Here is a 21,327-nt window from a genome sequence, read left to right as displayed (position 1 = left end):
ACGATGCTTCTAGTGGGGTGGAGTGAGCTGTAGTTGGAGAACGGGGAGGATCATTTTTGGGACATGTGACCGACACTTTTTGGGATAGGGTCACGTGATAGGTGATACGCTTTTGATAGATGAAATGGTGAGTCTCATGTTGATAGGATAGTGATGGGAGTAGCACTGTACATAGCCTCCCTAGTATGAACTCACCCTTGTATCATCCATGTATATAAATAAAGAAATATTGAAGTTCAGTGCCAGTGATATCTTTATATTTTTTATTAGTTATTAATTCAGGATTTAAATGCTATTTTTAAAAAGAAACGTTTCCGCGTACAAACTCTTATAATCGCGTGAGGTTAGACTGACATATAGGAAGGGGCGTGCCTAGGATGCCACATTGCCGCTATAAGAAAAACTTGAAAAATGTTCGAAAGAATGGTGTGAGCAACTATAGCTTAGTCTAAGCAGATCAAACGCCTACTAAGCATACTTCAAAATCATATCGAAACTTATTTAGTTCAAATCCACAATATAACTTATGTTCAAGTTTAAAAACAAGTTTTATGTTTTTAACAAAGCTTTATACATATTCGAAATACTCATTTACTCAGTAATATCAAAACAAAATATCAATGGTTCAATCCATTGATCAATCTCATTAACTCACATATCAATGGTTTATTCTATTGATCAATCTCATCAGTTCAAATGTCAATGATCTATTTCACCGACTAATCTAATGCTCAATACCTAACTATGGTCACTTCTTAATGCTCATGACAAAGACAACCAAGTTTAGCTAAGTCTACCACATATATTAGTTGTTGATTCAGCCAAGAAGGACGTTCTGAAATAGTATGCATGCTTCCCCCTCAATGGGTTCTTATCATAGCGATCATAAATCTCATTCTCCAATAATCCCACAATCAAAACCATAATTCATCTTGTAAATCGGTTTCACAAATTGAATCAAATCAACTTTCGCAACTTAACTTATCCAATAGAATGCATTTCGTAAAGCATTTCACAAAAAATCATGTATATATCATTTCATAAATCATACTCAAAAGTCAAGAGTTTTCTTAATTCTTTCACCAAAATTTTGCAAACAAAAAAAATACATAATTTTTCTCAGCCCCATTCATCAAACTAAATATATATTTCACATGACCTTTCTCACCCTATTTCGGAATTCATTTGGTAAACTGGTAACATTTCGAAACTCCTTTTATAAAACGTTTCTTGAACCTTTCACAAATAATCGAAAAGTAGTAAATGCTCGATCTAGACTTTTATGCAACTAAATATGCTCTTTTTAGTTCAATAGAAATTATAATCAAATCATTATCACTTTAAGACAAGAGCTTTATACATTTATAGAAGAGATAATACCACTCACCTGGAAAAGCCGAAAATCGATTAGCCGAAAATCAACTTACGAAGGTCACTCCAGTTGTTGCATTCGTATTCCTATCAATTGGCCAATAAACGATATCAAAATCCAAGTAAAACACTATTCCAATGAACAACTTGACTAAACTATGCTCAATCGTCAACAAAACGCACCAACTAAGAAACTCGTTTATAGCGTACATTCATCTTTTTCCTTGTGCATATAATCCATTATGCGTGGCTCACACACAAAACTTCCAAATTTCGTTCCAAACAACCAAACTTTGAAATCGATTTTCGTTAAACCCCGTCATTCCACAATGCCCTAGACTACTATTTCCACAAAAATTGCAACTCAAAAACTCCTCAAATTGAATCTCGTAGTTCAAAATCTACTTAACTTGAAATTTGTGCCCTAACTTCCAAAATTACTTAGATTAGATGAATAATCTACTTGATTACTTACTCAGCGTTACAATTCGCAGTTGATTCGGCTTGTCAAGCTGTCCGTATCATGAATGCGCGAAGATTCTCTCTCTCTCTTATTTCCTCTTTCACGGACGAGCAACTTCTTCACTTCCCATGTTTTTGTCGCCGATGTTCTTCTCCTTTTTAAGCTCACTTGCACGATCTGTTGAAGAAGAATGAGCTATAGTTGGACTTGGGCTTGAGCTTTACTAATAAAATAATGGGCTTATGGGTTACTTGGGCTACATTTGGTTCAACTTTCTCAAAGGGCTTTAGGAAAATGCAAAGCAATTTAGCCTAAAGGACTTTGGAAAAATGCAAAAACTGTTTGGCAAACTTTACTTTGAGAAACAACTTTGAAAGAAATGCCGTCTAGTAGATAACACATTTGAAAAGCCCATTTGGATGATTAATTTAAGCTTTTTAATTTTTCATTTATTGAAAATTGAAAAAAATAATCTGCAACTTCTGTATTTTAAATGTTGACAACAATGTTAAAGATATGTATTAAAAAATTATAAATAAAAAATTACATTTCTTTTTTTGCTAAAAAAAATTCAAATGGAAAAATTTCACCTCAAAGTGGACTCTTTCTTATAAAAAATAGAGTGCTTTCATCATAATGAAAGTTGAAACATATGCCCCAAGGAAAGAAATTCATTATCCTTAAAAATTACGAACATCCTTAAATATTTCCTAAACTTATAACTATCTACATTATCATTTGAAGCACTACCCTTCTCATTTGAACAAGTGTCGATGTACATTGCTGCATCAAAGCAAGTGTCCATAAACATTCAAAATTATATAGGAAAGACGAGAAATGTTGTCGAATTTGCAATTGCAACAACACGATATAAATTAACTTGAATGGGGAATATTGATCCGTCACCTGATTGCTGCACTAAGGAAAAAGAACTCTAGTGTTCAGATAAAACCTTCCCACCAATTTAACACTAACCAATACTAGAACTTGCCACACCATACATTCAGCTTTACAAACCCCTTTCTCTTGTGAGGTCTATGTTAGAACAATTTGTACAGCTAAAATGATCCTCCCATCTATTCTGGAATCTCACAAAAGAGTCCAAGATCTATGGCCGGGCAACTACTCCCTCAGCTTGGCGTGATGAAACTTGAGCCTACGACCGGCACTACAGTGAAGTCCATTGTTGCCATGGCTTCCAACTCTTGAATTGCATCAACAGTGCTAATCGAACTAGTCAAGTGAGGCCACAGTACACCAACTGCTTCCTTGATCTTCGATTGCTACAGAACATATACATAATTAAACGCTGGACAAAACATTGCGGGCATGGAAAGATTATACAACGAGCCTCCGTACAAAGCTACAAGCAAGGAACGCAGATCCAACTACTCATCACGGTCAATTCATAGCATTCAAACAACTGACTCGTTCACATTATTCAATTCAAGATGCTGTTGTTTCAATGTTAGAACATAAAAGTCATCATCACTAACCTTCAATTCTGCTGTGTAAAAATAACAAATGATTTCCTCTACCTACCCATTGCTCTCTCGCTGCCACCACCAACACAAACTATAATCCATGACTCATCATCACTAACCTTCAGCCTCAGTAAAGCCAGAAATTTTATACACCCTCTCATTCCCCAATTAGATTTTTCCCCCGCAAGAAAATTCTAAATTGTTTAGAATCCCAATTCATCCGTCATTGAAAAGCCAAAAACTGGCACATACCCAAAAATTTGCATAGTTCTAATTCGAGAGGATTTGGCCAGTATGCCTTGGATCATCATATTTGACAAAAGCCCAATTCAAGATATAGAGAAACAATAACGCCCCATAAAAACCCCCAATTTTCTCATCGTGATTATGTCAATCCATTATCACACAATCTTCGCACATTGTTTATTATCAGAACCACAAATAAATATGTCCAAAACCAGCCAACTTGCAGCCAAACAAGTTGGGTCAAAAATTATGAACAAAGAAAAACTCCAAGAAAAATACAATCCATAACAATTCCACCAACGCAAATCACTACGGCTATTACTGAGAACTCAATCATTGCAACAAAAACGACAAGCACGACGAAAAACGAGCGAGGGCTCGGGTTACTTCTCAGCTCAAACATCACAAGGCAACCAAAAACAACAAGCACCATTCATCACTCGCTCGGGTTACTTATCAGCTCAAACATCACAATGCACAGATTTAAGCAATCGAAAGCAGATCTACCGGGGAGAGAGAGAGATTGAACCTGCAGAGAACGAGGAGTCGAGCAAGGAAAGGAACGAGCGAAGGAACGGAGCAGTGGAGCGAGGAGTGCAGTCGGCAGGAGCAGGGAGAGAGCGAAGAGCAGGAGCAATCGAGCGAGGAGCAGTCGAAGTGAGGGAGAAAGCGAAGAGCAGGAGCGAAGGTGTGTAATGATATGGGAAGTAGGGTTTTACTTTTTATAAGGGGTAAAGTTGGATTTCTATGAAGTTTTTTAGGACAAAAAAGGAAACTGACCAAATTTCATTAACGAAGGCTTTCAGCATTGGGAATGCTGAAGGTCTTCCCAATACTAGCTTTGGCTTGAAAGCCCATTGAGAATAATTGCTAAACACCCCAAATTTCTCCCAAGGGACTTTAGGGCTCAAAAGGGCTTTCAAAATACTGAACCAAACGCACCCTTAAGCCCCTTATTACAAGAATAATTGTTAGATATGTGCAATTACCAATGTGACTATTCACTTTGATCCCAAAAAAAAATATTACTAGTCACAATCATTCTAAAGAAAAAAAAAACTCTCGAACGAACATTCTCCATAGAAATGGACACTTGGGTTGTTGCCGTAGAATCTTCAATGTGATTGAACACATGATCGAGACCAAGTCTCTGGTAGAAAATTCGTGCTGCTGGGGACTCGAAGTCGTTGCCGATTCAGCCGAGATCGAGACATCAAGACAATCCTAGTCAATTATTTTATTTTTTATTTTTTTTCTGAGTAAGCAAGAGGTTTTGCTGATAATTTTATCAAAAAGTCTAATATCATATTTGCCTTTTCATCACTTTTACTTTTGGTTTCCACTTTAATGAATAATTATCGATGGCAATTTATTTTAATTACAGTTTTTTCCTTATCCATCAAAAGCGTACTTTGTTATAGATTGAATTTACATAAAGACTCATAAAATAATCCTAGTTAAGCTGTTTAAATCTAGTACAGGTGAAACTTTTCATTGCGAGCAATTTATGCGCCAGTATATTTTAATAATTGAATGGATCCCATTTTTTCAAATTTTCCTTTAATATAGCCGTATGATGTTCTCTGGTCTAGATGTTAATTCCGAGTTCATTTTGTTATTTATTTATTTCTAACAGAAATGTTTATATTATTATTTGTTAATTTGAATACGATTTCTAACGTAAATGCCAATTATTAATTGGTTATTTGCGTTTTTAGTATGTTTAATTAGTTATTTATATTTTTTAAATTCTTGTAAGAATTTGATCTTTTCTAATTTTTATCTTAATTGGTCCATTGCTTGACTGTACTTTAGTTTTCTAGTACCAACAATCCCATTATTTTTTAATATTTGATTTTTCTATTAGTGTTCATCTTCTCGCATAGGGAAAAAAAAAATTATCATAATATCAAAATGACACGATTGACTTAACGCGGTCCATGTATGAAATATAAATTTATTAGTCATGGGTCAATACTCGGTTTCCGGATCCCTGGGGATAATGTTGTGAAGATCCAATCAAACGCACGTAGTCATTCTTTTCCATGCTTTCACATTTAATTTTGTTGGGTTAAGTTGTCTAACTTTCTTGATCTAAACGACTTGATTCTATTAAGTTTTATTTTATGCAATCAACTTTTTTTTAGCTTTCTTGACTTGTGCAATTCAATCTTTCGGTGAACTGCCCTCCCTAAACCGTTTTTAATTAATGGCGTGGCACTATCAATGGCACAAAATGGCATGTGAATCATGATGTTAGTGTGGAGTCAAATTAACAAGGAAAGAAAAACGAAACCCTAATTTGATAGCGTTAGTTAAGCCGGTAAACAAGACACTCGATTGGACGAACGAAGAAAGTTATAGGGCTTGATTGAATAAATAAAAACTTGTAGAACCACATCGCACATAATGAGAAAAATAGACTCCATTGCATACAATAAGAATTAGATAACCAAATCGAACAAATTCTAAAACTTAGGGGATCAAAACTGCACTTAATCCGAAAAAGGGATAATCGGGCTGGTGGTTTAGCAAGAAAGTGATCGAGAGTACGGTCGAGGAACAAAATTAACCACTCCTATTTAATTTCGAGATAGAATTTTCAATTGATGAAAATTGATTTTTCGCTGTAGGCAATAATTAAATTTTAAATTTTTCGGTGAAAGGGAAATCTCGGCAATCCAACCGGGTTGTTGGAGGCCCCTACGACTCTCCATTCTATAGTTGGACTACGAACCCTTAACGTCTCTAACCTCTTACAACATGATGGATTGCACGCGTTGTCGCGTCGAAAGTTTGGATAAGTGTTTACAAAGAAGGAAATTGCGGTGATTTTTCCAATTAATAATAGGGATTAAGCACCGAATTGAAGGGGATTTTTAGATAAGATCCGAATCAACCGACAAGGATGCGTGCGGTCTTTCTTCAAACTTCCTCGGAAGATATCCGTAATTAATTTTAAGAAACTAGATTCGACCGGCCGACAAGGATGCGCGGGGTTCCACGAATACGGCAAGGAGCCAAAGGAGGTTCCCACGTCACGCACTCCTTTTCTTATTTTATGGCTTCTCTTTTCCGATCTTATTATAGTACTTTTTTTTGGTCGGAGGTTTTAATATAGTGCTTTCTGATGTTATTGTATTGATCTTTATTCCACCCTCTGCCTTAATTGATTTTTTTTTTTAATTTTTGTTAAAAGCACGGACGGAAAAATTCGTGCTATTTTATATAGGTCACATGGGTCTTAGGCGTGAGTTTTTTTTTTTCGTTGTTTTGATAAGAAAATCTTTATTTGGTGACACTGTACGATTCAGCCTAGACACCCATACAGACGAAGATGTCAACATAAAAGAGCTCTCGTGGATCATATGGATTAGGTCATTATTAGTAGGGGTGATCGGTTTCTAGTCCGGTCCACTTTCAAGTTTCGGTCCAGTCCAGTCCTATTTCAAAGTGGAAGTGGAAACCAGAACGGAGAACCGGTTCTCAACTTTGGGAACCGAGGACCGGACCTGTCACGCCCCGCACCCCACGAGCGCGCGGTCATCCCTCGACGGTCGTATTGAACGCGACGTCTCAGGACGCGTCGCCGACCCAAACGAAACACCCAACGATAAAGGCAAGCGGAAGCGAATTTAAAACAACCTGCATAATAAAATATGACAAAGGATAAAGACAAAACAATAATTCCAAATACACAACATCAAAAGGGAATAGTGGTGGGGTATCCTACTTCGCTATACAAAAGAGGGGCACATAAAATATGGGGTAATCTCGACCCGCCCTCCATCCCCGAGATACCCCGGTGTCGTCTCCAATCAATCGTGGTCGCAGATCTCGAAAATGGTTATATAATAACCGTGAGAACGAGTCTCAATAAGTAACCCCCTATACCCCACATAGGCCAATGCGTACCCGGACATGCTCGTACATGCAATCTACCCGATTACATATATATAATTCACATAAATGGACTTACCTCGCCATCCAACCACATGCCCACACCGCACATTAGTCAAATCATAATAATGCAATAATAGTCAATGAACACATCAAAATCATTCGAGCGCCATACACACGTACGTTCATCCAATTCAACCCAAACACATCTCACATGCGCATCCATCCAACTTTCACACGACCCGGTCAACACCCCACAGTGTCGCCCTCCGATCGATCTCGGCTCGTCCCGGTCAACACCCCACAGACCTTTCAAAAACAAACTTTCACACGACCCGGGTCAACACCCCACGTCGCCGCCCTCCGATCGATCCGGCTCGTCCCCGGTCAACACCCCACAGACCTTTCACAAACAAACTTTCACACGACCCGGTCAACACCCTACGTGCCGCCCTCCGATCGATCCGGCTCGTCCCGGTCAACACCCCACGTGACCTTTCACAAACAAACTTTCACACGACCCGGTCAACACCCCAGTGTCGCCCCTCCGATCAATCCGGCTCTATCCCGGTCAACACCCCACTGTGACCTTTCACAAACAAACTTTCACACGACCCGGTCAACACCCTACGTGCCGCCCTCCGATCGATCCGGCTTTTCTCATGCACATGCACCACAATACAAAATTCACCATGCTCTTAGTCATATAAATCAATTTCAATCACCACCCATTCACCAATGTCAATCTAGCACGCCACATCGCCCAACTCAATTCATGCTCCCGACATCGCCCACCGACCCGACATTCATGTCGGCACATTCAATTAATTCAATTCACCCACAAGCGCCACAACAATTCAACAGGCATATTTATCTCAAGAAATCACTAAATTAGTCACACAATTACCGCCACAATAATTCACAAATTGGGCACCCTCAATCTAATTAGCCCACGCCTAAATTAATTCCTAACCCGATACTAATCACATCCTAAACAAGTTTAAAAATACCCAAAGTACTAGGTAGGGTTTAGGAAGTCACTTACTTGGTTTTGGCCCGGAGAAAATCGGCTCGGGCCTAAAATGGCCCGGGTGAACAGTGCCGAACTAGGCGCGGGCACGGGTCAATCAAGGCGCGGTGGCCGGCCAACGCGGCACAATGGCTCGGACGGCGCCCGGGCGCGCGGCGTGGTGGCCGAACGGCATGCCCGGCGCACGGCAAGTTGAACGGGCGAGGTGCCTGGGCCGAACGGGCAAGGCGCCGGGCCACGGCCGGCGACGCGCTCGGGTCGGACGGCGACGCGCCTGGTCTGGACGAGCACGGCCGGGAAGTTTCGCCACGGCCCGGACGCTGACCGGGCGAGCTCGAGCACGGCCGGGCACGCCGGCCGGCGAGCCGCCTCGGCCGGGTGGCCGGGCCGGCAAGCCGGGCTGGCCGGACGACGGTCGGACGGCGACGGAGGCGAGCTATGGCGGCGGGCAAGCACTGGTTTGGGCGGCCGGGCGAGCTTGGCAGCCGGGCCGGCCGGCCGGGCTAGTCAAGCCGGCTGAGCCGACTGCCGGCCGGTTGGCCGGCCGGGCTTGCGAGGCGACACGACTCTGCTGCAACTGAGACCGTAGGGGAGAGGAAGAAAGCAAGTGGGCAAAGTGGTGGCGAGAGGGCGAGCCGGGGCCGAGGGGGTCGAACCTGCTGGGCGGCGACAACGACACTCTCAAAGGCTTGGCGTGAGCCGGGAGCCGGGCCGGACGATCGGACGGCGGCTGGGACTCGCCGAACGCGGCGGCAAGCGGCGGCGAGCAGGCTCGCGCGCCGGGAGGGGGAGGAAGGCGCTGTCGGGCGGAACCGCCGGCGACGCGGCGGCTCGACGACGGCGAGAGGAGGACGGCGGCGACGGCGACTCGGTGGGCGGCGGCGTGAGGCGAAGGCGGCCGAGCAAGGGGTCGCGGAGGCGGGAAGGAGCTGCGGTGGACGGGAGTCGGGAGGGAGATTGACCAGGTGACGGGCGGCCGAGGAACCGCAAGCGGCCGGGTCGCGGCGGCGCGGCGCGGCGGTCGAGCTAGCTACGGCGGGCGCGCGACCGGCGAGCTCAGGCGATCGGCGGCCTGGCAACGTGGGAAAAGGAATGTGGGGACGCAGAGGCCGGAATGTGCGCGGCGAGGAAGAAGAAGAAGAGAAAGGAAGAAGAAGAAAGAGAAGAAAAGGAGAAAGTAAGAGAGAGAGTGTCGTGGTAGGTCCGCATGGGCGTGGCCGAGGGAGACGCGTGCGCGGCCGCAGGAGAGAGAGAGAGAGAGAGAGAGAGAGAGAGAGACGTGCGCGAAGGGACGTTGCACGGGGGTGGGTGGCGCGGCGCAGAGGAGAGAGGAGAGAGAGAGAAAGAAAAAGATAATTTTTATCTTCGAGTGCGATCCAACGGACACGGTTTAAACTAAAAATCGATTTAACGGTCGCGATTCAAATATTAAATGCGATCCGATGACCCAAATTCAAAACCGAAAGCGATCTACCGGTCCAAGATAAGCATCGCATATAAAAAGGGATAAAGGCCGAATTAATTAAATCAAACTATATCGAGGGAGGTCTACTAGTCCAAATTCGCACCCGGTCAAAAACTCCCCTTTTTCCATTATTCCTGACAATCTCAACGCTGGCTACGATAATATTGACACCGTCCAATTTATTTCGTCCTGAAACTCCCGAAAATCGACTGTCAAGTTCGGGGTCTAAATAACGGCCAAATTCGATCGAATGCGATTCTAGCGAAATCTCAAGATTTAAAAATAATAACCGGAGTGATCGCTTCCGGCGAGATTTTTACTATAAGCGCACCGACGAAATACCCGTTTTATAAATCCCAAAAATGGGCCAAAATTCGAATGTCACAACTCTTCCTTACAAAAATTTCGTCCTCGAAATTTACAATTCAACCCAACTATTCAAACAAATGAGGGTACCGGTGTCGCATCAACTCTTCACTTTCCCACATCGCATCTTTGGTTCCATGGTGTTCCCAAATCACCCCGATCGTTTCAATTGATCGCGAACCAACTTGGGACCCGTGATGCTCCTCTCACCCACTCATCCCAACAAACCGGTGTTCTCGCAAACCCTCGCCATACCATGCCCCAAACGGTGCCATTCTAAAACTCGCTGATAGCTATTGTTATAGGCAAACTCAACCAAGGGCAATTATTCTTTCCAACTTCCCCTAAAATCCAATGCACATGGTCGCAAAGATATCTTCCAAAGTCCGAATCGTCCTTCTCGTACTAGCCATTCGTCTGCGACTAATAGGCCGTGCTAAACCGTAACCTTGTTCCTAATGCCGTATGAAGACTTTTCCAATAAGCGGCAGTAAACTTAGGACCACGGTCCGAAGTGATCGTCACTAGTACTCCATGAAGATGAACTATCTCGTTGCACGCACCATCTTGCGTACCTTCCTAACGCGAAGTCCTTTCGCATTGCCAGAAAACGTGCTGATCTTATTAGCCGATCTACTATAACCCAAATTGAATCATGGCCCCTTTGGCTTCTTGGTAGTTTCATAACAAAGTCCGTCACGTTATGCTCTCATTTCTATTCGGTGATTTCCAATGACCGCAACAATCCACCCGGTTTACAATGCCGTGCCTTCACTTGTTGGCATGTTAGATACTCGGTCACGTGCTTTGCTACATCTACTTTCATGCCTTCCATCCACAATGTTGCCATAGGTCCTGATACATTTTCGCGCTACCCGGGTAAATACTGTAATTACTATGGTGAGCTTTTGACAAAATCCTCCTTAAGCTCGGCATCACAGGGTACACTCAACCGTCTACGGAACTTCGCATTTCCATCCTCGATACCCGAAAATCCAATTTCCTTTTGTGGCATCCTTACTCGAATCTTTTGAATCTCCGGGTCCGTCGATCGTAAAGCATTAATCTTAGTTTGGATCTCCGGTTCAATCCTCAATACGACAAGTAGACTTGAAAACATGGCTCACTTCAAACTTAAACTCTGAATCTCGGACTCATTCCAACAAGGTCCATTCTTTGACCATCATATGCGCAATGCTCGATTTCCAACTCAGTGCATCCGCTACCTTATTAGCCTTTCCTGGGTGATATAAAATATCACAGTCGTAGTCTTTAAGGAGTTCCATCCAAGGACGCCTGTCTCGAGGCTAAGTTCTTTTGAGAAAACTGATACCTTTAAACTCTGATAATCTGTATAAATCTAAAATTTCTCCCTACACGAGTAATGCCTCCAAATCTTAAGGACAAATATAATTACGGTCAATCCCAAGTCATGCATCAGATAGTTCAGCTCATACGGTCTCAATTGACACGATGCATATACCACTACTTTCCCGTGTTGCATTAGCACGCATCCCAATCCTCCTAACGACGCGTCACTGTGATTCTCAATTCCTCCCGGACTTGACGAGATCGCTAACACTGGCGCGGTCGTCAACCTCTGTTTCAATTCTTGGAAACACCTTTCACACTCATCCGTCTATTCAAACCTCGTCTCCTTCTTTATCAACCGTGCCAACGGCGTAGCTAGTGCCGAAAACCCTTCCATGAAGCGCCTATAATAGCCTGCTAGACCCAAGAAGCTCCGAACCTCGGTTACTGACGTCGGCCTCGGCCAATTCGTGACGGCTTCAATCTTTGTCGAATCCACTACAATCCCTTCCCCAGTATCGCATGTCCTAAGAACGCCACTCAATGAAGCCAGAATTCGCACTTATTAAACTTAGAATAGAGTGCGTGTTCCCTTAAAGTCCATAGATCTCTTTTCCAAATGTAACTTATGCTTAGCGGGACTCTGCGAGTATACCAAGATATTGTCTATGAACACGATTACAAACTAATCCAGAAATTCCTTAAGTACCTGATTCATTAAATCCATAAAGGTCAGCAGGGCATTCGTCACCCAAACGGCATCACCGTAAACTCATAGCGTCCATACTGCCCTAAATGCCGACTTCGGCACGTCCTCCTTCTTGATCCTCAATTGGTAGAAACCACCCCTCAAGTCAATCTTAGAAAATATTGATGTCCCTTATAACTGGTCGAACATGTCATTTACCCTTGGCAACAGGCGTTTATCCTTAATAGTCACCTGATTCAACTGTTTGTAGTCACTACATAACCTTAACGATCTGTCCTTCTTCATCACGAATACAACTGGCGCTCCCCATGGAGACTTACATAGACGAATAAAACCTTCTTCCAATAATTCTTGCATTTGAACCTTCAATTCCTTCAATTCTGGACAACGACATCCTTAGGGCGCTTTCGAAATTGGTTCCGTCCCTAGGGCCAACTCAACCACAAACTCCACTTCACTATTAGGTGGCAATCCCGGCAATTCCCGAGGAAAGACATCGGGAAGGTTACACAACTCGGTTATGTCCTTTAGCCTTGGTTCCTCAACCAACTAGTCATCCACAAAATAATCACCTTTTTACACCTCGAAGACAAAGCTCAACCCATCCAATTTCAATCCAATGGTCTCTCAAAATAATCGCCTTAGTCCTTTACAAAATCTGAAATCTCCAAGCAACACATATCCTTCCCGACTCGTCCAAGAATATCGTCAGTAATTTAGAAATCCTTAAACCTATTGCGCCTACCCATTATAAGCAATTATACGTCGTGCATCACATAATGCATCTAGGCTTTTAAGACAAATTCTCTGATTCCTTCCCAATCACAACATACACATTTCCTTACGTCCGTAGCCGATTCTGATTATTCTGCGGGGCAGTTCCCGCTTAATGTCCTACTTGCGGTTGCTGCAATTGCATCAGTGGTCTAACCTGTTGAATCAACAATTTCTCACTTGGTGACCATGTTGGCCACATCCAAAACATGCTCCACTTCCACCTTGGCAATGGTCATTCCTACGCCTCTTTCCCTAAGACCGACATGCGGCGTTGGAATAGTAATTCGGCTCCCCAAAGTTCTTTGTTACTAGAGGGACAAATCTCTGATTCTCTGTCATAGGCTTCTTTCCAAAGTTCCTATTGTCCCTAGTCGGCGTGTACCACGATCCATTTCGGTAGCCCTTTCACTCGTATCCGTCTCAACCATCGAGCTCTCTCATACAACTCATTGTAATCCCTTAAGACTCAAAAATACTAACTGATTGCGGAATTCCAGTTCCAATCCATCCCGAAACCTCCTTGTCCTATCCACATGGTCCTTGACCATCCTTGGTTCGTACTTAGGCAACCTTATAAACTCGACCTCGTATTGATCGATTACATCCGAATCTAGCGAAGCCAAAGAAACTATATCATTTTCTGTCCTCACGTGCTCTCTGAAAGTACCTCCCATTGAAGGCCTCGATAACGACACCCCAGCTTGGAAATATGCCCTTCGAAATATCCTACTTTTGGGATTCTCTATCCAAAGTAATGTAGCTTCAGGGTCACCTCTTCCCATTCAACCTTGCAGGTTTCAACCTCAAAAACTGCTCGACTAGCTTGGACATTGGCATGTTCACATTTACTCGCACTGGACCAGGATTTTTACCGATCACATTATTCCCCTGACCTCCATTATTCCCAATAATCTCGCTGGCAGCTGCAGCGGCGACAGTAGCATTTCGCTCCTCAATTTGCCTTCTCATTAAAATTCCAACTTCCTCGAGTGCCCTCAAAATCTCATCCCATCTGGGATCCTCTGCAACTCCAACTTGCGGACCTACACGACCTCAACCTCGACCTCTACCTCGACTACTCAACCTCACAAGGTTCAAGGGTTCACACCACCCACTTACCTGCTATAATTCCCCTCGGGAATTAAAGACCTAGGCCAACTATACCAATCCCAAGCCCTAGGCAGTGAATCACCACAATTCACTTAGCAGATAGTCAATCATCCATGACACCAAATCACAACCACAATTCACAAAGCAGCAAAGAAATCACCAACATCACTCAATCACAACCAACGTGTTTCACGCACTTACCTCAAGTCCCGACGCACCCGCATTTCACATGTCATTGCATATAATCACTCAAAGAATCACAATCACACGGTCCTGGGGGTACGCATGGCACACAAATCTCCCTAACTAGCTACCCCAAAGTCATCGCTCCTTATCACTCCAGTGTTTCGACCACTTGGATCGAGCCGACCTTGCTCGATACCAAATCAACGGGGATGTCACGCCCCGCACCCTACGAGCGCGCGGTCATCCCTCGACGGTCGTATTGAACGCGACGTCCCAGGACGCGTCGCCGACCCAAACGAAACACCCAACGATAAAGGCAAGCGGAAGCGAATTTAAAACAACCCAGACAATAAAATATGACAAAGGGATAGCACAAAACAATAATTCCAAATACACAACATCAAAAGGGAATAGTGGTGGGGTATCCTACTTCGCTATACAAAAGAGGGGCACATAAAATATGGGGTAACTTGACCCGTCCTCCATCCCCGAGATACCCCCGGTGTCGTCTCCAATCAATCAGTGGTCAGCAGATCTGAAAATGGTTATATAATAACCGTGAGAACGAGTCTCAATAAGTAACCCCTATACCCCACATAGGCCAATGCGTACCTGCATAAGTCGTACATGCAATCTACCCGATTACATATATATAATTCACATAAATGGACTTACCTCGCCATCCAACCACATGCCCACACTGCACATTAGTCAAATCATAATAATGCAATAATAGTCAATGAACACATCAAAATCATTCGAGCGCCATACACACGTACGTTCATCCAATTCAACCCAAACACATCTCACATGCGCATCCATCCAACTTTCACACGACCCGGTCAACACCCCACAGTGCCGCCCTCCGATCAATCCGGCTCGTCCCGGTCAACACCCCACGTGACCTTTCAAAAACAAACTTTCACACGACCCGGTCAACACCCCACAGTGTCGCCCTCCGATCGATCCGGGCTCGTCCCGGTCAACACCCCACGGACCTTTCACAAACAAACTTTCACACGACCCGGTCAACACCCCACAGTCGCCCTCCGATCGATCCGGCTCGTCCCGGTCAACACCCCACGTGACCTTTCACAAACAAACTTTCACACGACCCGGTCAACACCCCACGTGCCGCCCTCCGATCAATCCGGCTCATCCCCGGGTCAACACCCCACAGGACCTTTCACAAACAAACTTTCACACGACCCGGGTCAACACCCCACAGGTCAGCCCTCCGATCAATCCGGGCTCTGTCCCGGGTCAACACCCCACAGGACCTTTCACAAACAAACTTTCACACGACCCGGGTCAACACCCCACAGGTCAGCCCTCCGATCGATCCGGGCTTTTCTCATGCACATGCACCACAATACAAAATTCACCATGCTCTTAGTCATATAAATCAATTTCAATCACCACCCATTCACCAATGTCAATCTAGCACGCCACATCAGTCAACTCAATTCATGCTCCCGACATCGGCCCACCGACCCGACATTCATGTCGGCACATTCAATTAATTCAATTCACCCACAAGCGCCACAACAATTCAGTCAGGCATATTTATCTCAGTAAATCACTAAATTAGTCACACAATTACCGCCACAATAATTCACAAATTGGGCACCCTCAATCTAATTAGCCCACGCCTAAATTAATTCCTAACCCGATACTAATCACATCCTAAACAAGTCTAAAAATACCCAAAGTACTAGGTAGGGTTTAGGAAGTCACTTACTTGGTTTTGGCCCGGAGAAAATCGGCTCGGGCCTAAAATGGCCCGGGTGAACAGTGCCGAACTAGGCGCGGGCACGGGTCAATGGGCGCGCGGCCGGCCAACGCGGCACAATGGCCGGACGGCGCGCCCGGCGCGCGGCGTGGTGGCCGAACGGCATGCCCGGCGCACGGCAAGTTGAACGGGCGAGGTGCCCGGGCCGAACGGGCAAGGCGCGGGCCACGGCCGGGCGACGCGCCCGGTCGGACGGGCGACGCGCCCGGGTCGGACGAGCACGGCGCCGGGCAAGCTCGGCCACGGCCCGGGACGCCGACCGGCGAGCCTCGAGCACGGCTGGGCACGCTCTGCCGGGCGAGCTGCCCTGGCCGGTGGCTGGTCGGCAGCCGGGCTGGCCGGGACGACGGCCGGACGGCGACGGAGGCGAAGCTACTGGCGGCGGGCAAAGCAATGGTCGCTGGCCGGGCGAGCTCGGGCAGCCGGGGCCGGGCCGCTGGGTTAGCCGGGCCGGGCAGCCGACCGGCCGGGCCGGGCTTGGCCGGGTCTGGCCGGCGAGGCGACACGACGGCGGCAACGGAGACTGTAGGGGAGAGGAAGAAAGCAGGGGCAGTGGTGGCGAGAGGGGGCGAGCTGGGGGCTCAGGGGGGTCGAACCGGCGGCGGCGACAACGACACTCAGGCGTCGGGGCGGAGTTGGGAGCCGGGCCGGACGACCGGACTGGGCGGGCCGGGACTCGCCGAACGCGGCGGCAAGCGGCGGCGAATGAGCTCGCGCGGCGGGAGGGAGGAAGGCAAAGGCTGGGCGGAATCGGCCGGGCGACGCGGCGGCTCGACGACGGCGAGAGTGAGGACGAAGGGCGGCGACGGCGATCGTGGGGGCGGCGTCGGGCGGAGGCGAAGGGCGGTCGAGCAGCGGGCTGCGGAGGCGGGAAGGAGCTGCGGTGGACGGGAGTCGGGGGAGGGGAGATTGACCAGGTGACGGGGCGGCCGAGGGAACTGCAAGCGGCTGGTCAGGCGGTGCGGCGCGGCGGTCGAGCTAGCTACGGCGGCGCGCACGGCCAGGCGAGCTCGGGCGATCGGCGTCGGGCAACAGGGAAAAGGAAGAGCGGACGCAGAGGCCGGAACAGAGCGGCGAGGAAGAAGAAGAAGAGAAAGGAAGAAGAAGAAAGAGAAGAAAAGGAGAAAGTAAGAGAGAGAGTGTCGGGGTAGGTCCGCATGGGCGTGGCCGAGGAGACGGCGCGCCGAGGAGAGAGAGAGAGAGAGAGAGAGAGAGAGAGAGAGAGAGAGAGAGAGAGAGAGAGAGAGAGAGAGAGAGAGAGAGAGAGAGACGTGCGCGAAGGGACGTTGCACGGGGGTGGGTGGCGCGGCGCAGAGGAGAGAGGAGAGAGAGAGAAAGAAAAAGATAATTTTTATCTTCGAGCGCGATCCAACGGACACGGTTTAAACTAAAAATCGATTTAACGGTCGCGATTCAAATATTAAATGCGATCCGATGACCCAAATTCAAAACCGAAAGCGATCTACCGGTCCAAGATAAGCCTCGCATATAAAAAGGGACAAAGGCCGAATTAATTAAATCAAACTATATCGAGGGAGGTCTACTAGTCCAAATTCGCACCCGGTCAAAAACTCCCCTTTTTCCATTATTCCTGACAATCTCAACGCTGGCTACGATAATATTGACACCGTCCAATTTATTTCGTCCCGAAACTCCCGAAAATCGATCGTCAAGTTCGGGGGTCTAAATAACGGCCACCCGATCGAATGCGATTCTAGCGAAATCTCAAGATTTAAAAATAATAACCGGGAGTGATCAGTTCCCGGGCGAGATTTTTACTATAAGCGCACTGACGAAATACCCGTTTTATAAATCCCAAAAATGGGCCAAAATTCGGAATGTCACAGGACCGATTGGTCTTAGGACTTGGAGTCAGTCACTTTTTTTCCCACTACTTGATACCATATATTTTGAAACTAGAATTGTGTTTTTCATGCTGACTACACATAATCACAAAAACAAGCATGCAATTCGAGCCAATGCAATGACAAATTGTGTTCCTCATGCTGACTACAAATATGTTCTAAAATTGGAATTATATTCTCCATATCGATTACACATAATCACAAAAAAAAGTATATGTAGTCGATTCGATTCGGTCGGACCAGTTTCCTTTGGAATCGGGAACCGGACCGCCCAAACACCGATTCCACTTTTAGGAACCAGGAACCGAATCGACACTCCTAGGAATTGGATCAAACCGGCCGGTCCGGTCTAGGCCATTCTCGGTGTGAGCGGTCCGTTTTGCACACCTCTAATTATTAAGCCAAGTCTACATCTAACTGAAAGAGAATATGAAGTGCAAAAGGGTTTGTTCTTTTTTTGTTTTGTTTTGTTAATATCACGAAAAACTCCAAATTGGTATACTTATGACAAAATTAACCCCAAACAGATTTTTTGACCACGAAATTCCTCAAACTGGTAAACCTATGATAATTTTATCTTCTATTAATTTCAGTTAAATTTTACCTTTAAATTTCTGAGTTGGATAACACATGGCAATTGACAGGTGTATCAATTTAGGGTTTTACCCTCCATTCGTCATAGGTATATCATTTTGTGATTTTTCGTGATATTAATCCAATTTAACGGAAGGCAAATTTGTTATAAATGTATCAGTTTAAGGTTTTTTGTGGTTAAAAAATTAGTTTAGGATAAATCTGTTACATGTGTACCAGTTTGGGGTTTTTAATGGTCAGAAAATTAATTTGGGAAAAATTTGTCATAGGTAACATTGGGGTGGTTTTTCGTAAATTAACCCTTTTTTTTCACTTTTCTTGTCTCCTTTTCCTTGAATTAGAACATGGGTTTTGATTTCCACTTCATGGACCGATTCACTAAGCTCGACATGACAAAAAGAAATAAAAATAGAAAAAGGTCCCATATTGCTCGTCCCCAGAGAAATCTCTGAACGACTAAAGTCGAGACCGTGCGTATCTATTTGAATACATAAAACCTCGATACTATTTTTCAATTCGCATTATTGATCCTAACATAACTAAAAGGGTTAATACCACGAAAAACTCCAAACTGGTATACTTGTGACAAATTTACCTTAAACTAATTTTTTGACCACCAAAAACCTTAAACTGGTACACCTATGATAAATTTACCAAAAACTAAATTTTTTACCACAAAAACCCTCAAACTAGTATATTTATGACAAATTTACCATCCATTAAATTGAATTAATACAAAAAAAAATCACAAATAGTACACCTGGGACAAACGAAGGATAAAACTCTAAACTGATACATTTGTCAACTGCCATGTGTCATTTAATAAGCAATTCGATAGTAAAATTTAACGGAAACTAACGGAGGGTATATTTGTTACAAATGTATCAGTTTGGAGTTTTTGGTAATTAAAAAATTAATTCGAGGTAAATTTGTCAAATGTATATCAGTTTGAGATTTTTCATGATATTAACCCTAAATAAAATATAGTCATCCTTGTTCCAGTTGTTCATGACAGGATCTTATGGCCCGCAGTCTATAAACAGAAGAAATGTCCTCTTCAGTCGGGATCATGGCTCACCATTTTCTTGTAAGAGCACTGATATTGTCGGAAGTGGGAGAGATACCATCTTGAGTTTAACTCTATTTTTTTCGAGTTTCTTTTTTTTTTTTAATGAAATTTATGTTTTTATTGAGTTTTTGTTTTTGGACAAAGTTTTTGTTGAGTTGAATGAGAAGTAGTTGTTGGATGGTTGTAACAATGAAATCAATCTTTGATTCGAATAGTGATATCGAAGTGATAAAGTTTCCCACACGAAATTTTTGTGTTTATGTATTAAATCATACGACATTTCATTAGCTAAATTCAAAACATCAAAATTAGGGATCGAGTCTTTATTAAACTGACATATTAGTATGATAGTTTCGATTTGTTCCGTCCATCCAATAAAGATTAGGGATATCAATACTCGGGTGGGTCGGTTCCCGATTCCATAGCCCCAGGTGAGTCGAGTTCAAAAAGTTGGAATCAGGAACTAGATTGGGCAGTTCGGGAACTGGCCTTTCTAGTCTGGTTCCCAATTTTACTAGGTCCAAATTTTGTTTTGTCACAGAGAAATCAGTTCTTTATAATAAAATATTATCGTTACATCATTTTACTATAAAAAAGATATGTTGGTCAAGTGGATATACCGATGTTTCCTCGTGTTGAAGACTATGGCTCAATTCTCCATACGTACAAAAGTGTTTTTTAATAACATGTTTATACATTTTATACCATAAAACAAAATCCTTCTACCATATTCGGTGGATTTTGGACACGAAATCCGACACGCATTTCACAACGTGATTAGTCTCTTTTTTATCATTTTCAACACGCACGAACTTCGGGACATGCAATTTTAAAATCGGCGAACGGCGGGTAGGTTCCGGATTTTTGACCGAGAACCGAGATAGAACCGGACCCGATGCTCACCACCCTGGTGAAGGAGAAAATATTAGGTGGTCCGGGACGTCCACGTCAGCGTGATCCCGGACCAATCATGAAACGCCACCTGGGTATGTGGGGGCCCATTCAACTGAGGTGGAATTTTTGCACAAAAATTAATTTATTTCTCTCTCCTTAGGCCTGCAGGCTAGCCCCTCACCTCTTTTCTCTCCTCTCTCCTCTCTTTCGTTCTTTCCTACTCATTATCAGAAGAAAACCAACGCGTTCGGCGTTGCTTTCAAATTATTTTGAATTTGTAACTTCGCTCTCAAATTTCACTCTCGGCTTCGGCGTTCCTGGTTGCTCCGGCCCTTGCTCCGTGGCGTTGTTGCTGCTTCGGCGTTCCTTGCTCCCCGCCGTCGCCGACGAAGCACGTTAAGCCGCCCCTGCTCCGACGCTCGCTCCGGCGCTCGTTTGAAAAAATCCGACGCTCGCTCGCTCTCTGCTCCAGGAGCCACTCCCTCCCTCTTGCTCGCTCCCAAGAGCCCCGCCGGTCGCATCCCGAGCTCAGATCCGCCTCCGCCATGGCATTTTGGGTTTAGCACATAACTGAGCTGAGCGTTCTCCTTCTCGTGTGTTCATTTTCTCCCCAGCGGCAGATGAGACGAAGTCTAGGTGAAATGGAAGCGCATGGACTTGGGAACTTTCACTTGTATTTGCAGTTTAGTCTCGTT

The 21,327-nt window shown here is 44.7% G+C and overlaps 1 protein-coding gene and 1 long non-coding RNA gene across 2 annotated transcripts; one reads left to right on the top strand and one right to left on the bottom strand.

Moving 5' to 3' along the window:
- Positions 1–2,682: 2,682 nt before the first annotated feature.
- Positions 2,683–4,167, bottom strand: LOC115663378 (uncharacterized). Its single transcript, XR_004003430.2, has 2 exons — positions 4,094–4,167; positions 2,683–3,117 (listed from the first exon to the last, which is right to left on the bottom strand). It is a non-coding gene; the product is annotated as an uncharacterized LOC115663378 (long non-coding RNA).
- Positions 4,168–16,603: 12,436 nt separating this feature from the next.
- On the top strand, positions 16,604–17,131 carry LOC130140500 (uncharacterized). Its single transcript, XM_056320035.1, has one exon. It carries the CDS (start codon positions 16,604–16,606, stop codon positions 17,129–17,131), a length of 528 nt encoding a protein of 175 aa, XP_056176010.1.
- Positions 17,132–21,327: the final 4,196 nt, after the last annotated feature.

This window comes from Syzygium oleosum, unplaced genomic scaffold (genome assembly GCF_021117445.2).
Source record: "Syzygium oleosum isolate NSW1041296 unplaced genomic scaffold, Sole_v2.1 Sole_v2.01, whole genome shotgun sequence".
NCBI lineage: Eukaryota > Viridiplantae > Streptophyta > Magnoliopsida > Myrtales > Myrtaceae > Syzygium > Syzygium oleosum.
The sequence above is the reverse complement of the archived record's forward strand: the minus strand, read 5'-3'. Positions and strand labels throughout refer to the sequence as shown.

What these genes read in the sequence shown, in the direction of transcription:
- LOC130140500 (XM_056320035.1), top strand. Translation starts at nt 16,604, where the DNA reads ATGGTCGCTGGCCGGGCGAGCTCGGGCAGCCGGGGCCGGGCCGCTGGG.